General features: G+C 48.7%; 1 protein-coding gene across 1 annotated transcript in view; it reads left to right on the top strand.

Annotated features, from left to right (window-relative positions):
* Positions 1–4,871, top strand: part of GPRC5A (G protein-coupled receptor, class C, group 5, member A) — a 27,766-nt gene extending 22,895 nt beyond the window's left edge. The window contains exons 3-5 of the mRNA XM_011993626.1: positions 66–724; positions 3,290–3,348; positions 3,655–4,871. Coding sequence (XP_011849016.1) covers positions 66–724; positions 3,290–3,348; positions 3,655–3,747 — 811 coding nt within the window. The 3' untranslated portion in view covers positions 3,748–4,871. The remainder of the gene's footprint in view (positions 1–65; positions 725–3,289; positions 3,349–3,654) is intronic.
* Positions 4,872–5,605: the final 734 nt, after the last annotated feature.

Here is a 5,605-nt window from a genome sequence, read left to right as displayed (position 1 = left end):
ACTCAGTTTTTCTTCCTCCTGGGTGTGCTGGGCATCTTTGGCCTCACCTTCGCCTTCATCATCAGACTGGACGGGAGCACGGGGCCCACACGCTTCTTCCTCTTTGGCATCCTCTTCTCCATCTGCTTCTCCTGCCTGCTGGCTCATGCCCTCAATCTGACCCAGCTCGTCCGGGGGAGGAAGCCCCTCTCCCTGTTGGTGATTCTGGGTCTCGCCGTGGGCTTCAGCCTCGTCCAGGATGTCATCGCTATTGAATATATTGTCCTGACCATGAATAGGACCAACGTCAATGTCTTTTCTGAGCTTTCCGCTCCTCGTCGTAACGAAGACTTTGTCCTCCTGCTCATCTACGTCCTCTTCTTGATGGCGCTGACCTTCCTCATGTCCTCCTTCGCCTTCTGTGGTTCCTTCACGGGCTGGAAGAGACATGGGGCCCACATCTACCTCACGATGCTCCTCTCCATTGCCATCTGGGTGGCCTGGATCACCCTGCTCATGCTTCCTGACTTTGACCGCAGGTGGGATGACACCATCCTCAGCTCTGCCTTGGCTGCCAATGGCTGGGTCTTCCTGTTGGCTTATGTTAGTCCTGAGTTTTGGCTGCTCACAAAGCAACGAAACCCCATGGATTATCCTGTTGAGGATTCTTTCTGTAAACCTCAACTCATGAAGAAGAGCTATGGTGTGGAGAACAGAGCCTACTCTCAAGAGGAAATCACTCAAGGTACAGACACAGCCTGGCTAGGCAGAGAATCCCTTGTAGAAAGGTGGGGGAGAATCATAGGATGTTATAACTGTAAGGAACATGCAAGATTTTCCAGATTATACTCTTGATAGACTAGGTAAGTTCCTTAAGGCTCAGATCTTGCTTAAAATCATCCAGCCTGTTAGAGACAAGTAGAACAAGAAGCTGGCCTCTGGATCTTTACTGAGTACTTTGTACAATTGGTGTAGACAGGGGAGAGCCCTCCTCACTTCCCCTTCCTTGTGGTGTAATTTCCTGTGGGGCAGAACACCTCAGAGCTTTCTGTGCATCAGAATAAGATGCAGCAAAGAAATGGAAAAGGGATAACGAGACAAATTCCCAGCAATAAGTAGGTGAGATTGTGTTTTTTGTAAAAGATAACGAGGCATTCCTTCCAGAAATGTAGAGCCTTTGTAGATTTCAGTGCATGAAACCAAGCCATGATTTCCTGCAGTGATCACAGAGCAGAGAAGGGAGAAAGCCCTTTTATCACAAACCAGTAGGAAGTCTCCTTAAAATTGGTAAGGATTCTGGTTTAGTGCAAAGAATCACATTTTTTTGTGTGTGCTTCTGGGCCCATGGGAAGGAACAGATCATAGCTGACATACAAGAATCAAATGATTTTGCTCTTGTCTGGAGTTGTGAGAAGCCAGATATTCTCGTGTTGTTTTCATAAGCAAAAGAGGCTAAACTGATGGCCAGAAAGTGGCCCTGCTCATAGGGACCTAATCATTGGTCTCCAGGGTTACCCTGACCTTTAAGTCTAATCACAGGGAGTGGGTGGTTTCGGGATAGGAATGAGGAACCTCCAAGGCCATGTTCTTAGCGCCAGCTAAAAATAGGTCTTTCCTTTGCTCTTAAGCCTGAGGTGTGGAACTTCCTGGTGCTACTCACTGCAACTGTGGTCCCTTTCTAGGACACTTGGAAGTCTGAAGGGAGGTTATTGAACCACCCAGCCCCTCTTGTCTGTTCCGTGACTTCACTCCATCACCTCACTCCTGGACTTCCTGTTCTCATTCACTGACGAGTCTTCCTTCCTTCATTCATTTTATGGACCACTGTCAGCTTTCTCCCTTAAAATGCTGCTCTGGCCTCCATGCTTTGCTGCTCACTTTCCTCCCTGGGTCCCATGATCCACCCCATCCCATCAAATCCTTCCTGAGCCCTTCCACAGTTGGAACCAACAACCTCTGAAGCTTTCCTCTCGGTCCAGATAAACCAAGTCACCGCGCTATCCTGCCTGTGCCCGTGCTCCAGGTGTGTCTGTCCTCTGCCTGGCGTAGCTGTCTCCCTCTTCTGCCCTTCTCCAGGATCAGGCATTCCCCAGTTACCCCTGGTACTCATTCCACCCTGTGTGCATCTGTAGGACTTTGAAATGCTCTTATCAGTGTCTGTCTCATTGCATTGTTATTTATGGGCCTGTCATATGTTCCTCACTCTCCAGCGTCAGCTGCAAGGAGGGATCATTCTGGTTAATCCTTATGTGCTTCACGATCTCTTACATAAAGGTGTTTAAGTGTTTATTCAGCAAATTGGGCAGGTAAATTTGGTGGGAAATAAACGAATTGCTTTGAATTGCATTCATGATGATTGCATGTGTTTATCCTTCTTTCCCAAGCCTCTGATTTTCCCCAAATACACAGAAAACAGTTGCTCATCAATCCTGCCTCTTCTCAAAGAAAATGATACAAATATGTACATATTTTCCTTGTCAGGCAGTTAAGGAAATAGGTAAATCCCCAGTGAGATTCACTGTAGGTACACCCCTGGCCAGATTTATATCTGAAATGACTGGTTTTTATGACTTTTCTTTTATTTTCTTTTTTTTTTTTTTGAGACGGAGTCTTGTTGTGTCGCCCAGGCTGGAGTGCAGTGGTGCGATCTCTACTCACTGCAAGCTCCGCCTCCTGGGTTCATGCAATTCTCCTACCTCAGCCTCACAAGTTGCTGGGACTACAGTCTCCCACCACCACGCCCGGATAATTTTTTGTATTTTTAGTAGAGATGGGGTTTCACCATGTTGGCCAGGATGGTCTTGATCTCCTGACCTCGTGATCCGTCTGCCTCGGCCTCCGAAAGTGCTGGGATTACAGGCATGAGCCACCACGCCCGGCTTGATTTTTTGTATTTTTAGTAGAGACAGAGTTTCACCGCGTTAGCCAGGATGTTCTCGATCTCCTGACCTTGTGATCTGCCTGCTTCGGTCTCCCAAAGTGCTGGAATTACAGGCATGAGAGCCACCGTGCCCGGTTCATTTTCAAATGTGCTTTTGAAATGGTCCTAGGATGAGGTGGGGCTCTGGTGAAGTTCTGAAAAAGGGTGTCTCTAGTCATTATAGTTATTCATTCATTCAACCACTATTGTGTTTGCTTTGTGCCTAGTCCTAGGCTTGGGGACCTAGTCTCTCTCCCTGCAAGAAACTTAAGGTCTGCTGGAGAGACAGGCAGTTAAATGGGCAAGATGTCACATTGTGATCAGTGATACAACGGGGTGAACACAGGTGGGGGCCCCAGTGCTTTCATTTCTCCTCTCCCTCTGTTTCAGGTTTTGAAGAGACAGGGGACACGCTCTATGCCCCCTATTCCACACATTTCCAGCTGCAGGTACGTGATTTTTTTTTCTCCCTCTTCGTCAAAGGCATTAGCCCCTCAGGAACACTGATCCTTTGGAAACAGGCGATATTGCCATTCTGATGGCCCCTAGATGGCCACTTGAAGGGATGATGGGTCTTCTTTCCTCTAATTGGCCTCATGGGGTTAGTGGGGAAGAAGGAGAGCTTGGCATAGAGAGGACTTGGGGGTGGGAGGCCTGGGAGAAGGGGAAGGAATTGAGACTCCTGCCCAGACTGGAGACCTGTTGAGATGGCAGGAACTGGAGTGGGTTTCACGATATGATTGTTTCTTTTTCATAACCAGCCTCCCCAAAAGGAATTCTCCATCCCACGAGCCCACGCTTGGCCGAGCCCTTACAATGACTACGGAGGAAAGAAAGAGGGCAGCTAACTCTGTCCTGAAGACTGGGACAAACACAGCTGGGCGGCAGATCCAGCGGGAGCTCAAAGGGATGTGGGCGAAATCTTGAGTCTTCTGAGAAAACTGTACAAGACGCTACGGGAAGAGCTTGCCTCCCTCCCACGTCAACCACAATTCTTCCATGCTGGGGCTGATGTGGACTAACACGACTCCAGTTCTTAGCGGCCTGTGGTGGTTTTTTTTTTTTTTTTTCCTCATCCTTAGGATACTTCTTTTAAGTGGGAGTCTCAGGCAACTCAAGTTTAGACCCTTACTCTTTTTGTTTGTTTTTTGAAACAGGATCTTGCTCTGTCACCCAGGCTTGAGTGCAGTGGTGTGATCACAGCCCACTGCAGCCTTGACCTCCCATGCTCAAGCAGTCCTCCCATCTCCGCCTCCCAAAGTGCTGGGGCTACAGGCATGAGCCACAGCTCCCGGCCTAGACCCTTACTCTTGCTGTTACTTTCCATGGACTAAAGGTCTGGTCATCTGAGCACACGTTGGCTCACACAGCTCTAGGGGCCTGCTCCTCTAAGTCACAGTGGCTTTTGTGAGGATTGCTTGGCCCAGAGCAGACCTGCACACCTGAACAAAAACAGCACAGGCCTGTCTCTCAACCCACTGGCCTGAATCTACACTGGAACCAACTTGCTGGCACCCCCGCTCCCCAACCCTTCTTGCCTGGGTAGGCAAGGCTAAAAGATCACCCTACATTTACTCATCTCTCTGGTGCTGCCCCACATTGGGCCTCAGCAGCTCCCCAGCACCAATTCACAGGTCACCCCTCTCTTCTTGCACCGTCCCCAAACTTGCTGTCAATTCCCAGATCTAATCTCCCCCTACGCTCTGCCAGGGGTTCTTTCAGACCTCACTGGCACAGGCCCAGTTGCTCCTTGTCAGGAGAATTTGCAGATCATTCTTACTCTAAATTCCTGGGGCTGATACTTCTCTGTCTTGCACCCCAGCCTCTGTAAATAGATTTACCGCATTCACGGCTGCATTCTGTAAGTGGGCGTGGTCTCCTAACAGAGGAGTGTTCATTGTGTAATAAGTTATTCACCTGAGTATGCAATAAAGATGTGGTGGCCACTGTTTCACGGTGATGGCAGCAGTTACCAGTAGTGAGCATTAGATGCTGGGGGAGAGAACACGGGCTGCCCTGCGAGCTTCATGTTGGAGCTGAAGTTCAAGTTCACTTCCTTTGGCTTTGTACTTGACCCTTCTTCATGTGTCTGTCCTGTTGCTTCTAAAACAAGTGTGTTTCCCCTAATTTTTGAGGTTGTCATTGGTGAGAGAGCCAGGATCGTCATGGGGCCTGAGGTTTTACTCCAGCAAGGCAGAGGAGTGGCAACCTTGGCTTGGGGTTTGGCGGCCCAGGAAAGGCAGGGAGGGGAGCTCAAAGCCGGTTTCATGTTTCACCCAAGGTCTAATTGTGAGAGAGGACAAATCCAGATCCCCTATTTGACAGAATTAGTTCACAAATGTCTCTTGGCAAAGACATGATACTTAACCATGGTAATTGACTTAATCCGAGAAACAGCTCGGTAGGGCAGAGCAATGGGAAATCTCTCTTTGGTTATGGAAAAAACATAATCCCTCTACACAGAAACTGAGTGACGTGTAAAAATGTGTAGCTAAGTCAGGGAGTTACTTCCTAAGAGCCTGACACTCTGCTTTTCAGGAAAAGGAAAAACCAGAGTGAGGCAGAGGCGAGGGAGGTGGAGGTGAACGGATGATGTGCTGAGTTAGGGATGTTTATATGGCCACAAAGGTTTGGTTGGTAGGCTTTGCACTAAGATTAGCCTAGCTTTGTACTGAAAAGGGGGAAGGTCACATAGTGACACAGATC

This window comes from Mandrillus leucophaeus, unplaced genomic scaffold (assembly GCF_000951045.1).
Source record: "Mandrillus leucophaeus isolate KB7577 unplaced genomic scaffold, Mleu.le_1.0 Scaffold431, whole genome shotgun sequence".
Classification (NCBI taxonomy): Eukaryota; Metazoa; Chordata; class Mammalia; order Primates; family Cercopithecidae; genus Mandrillus; species Mandrillus leucophaeus.
This window is presented reverse-complemented; position numbering and strand designations above follow the sequence as displayed.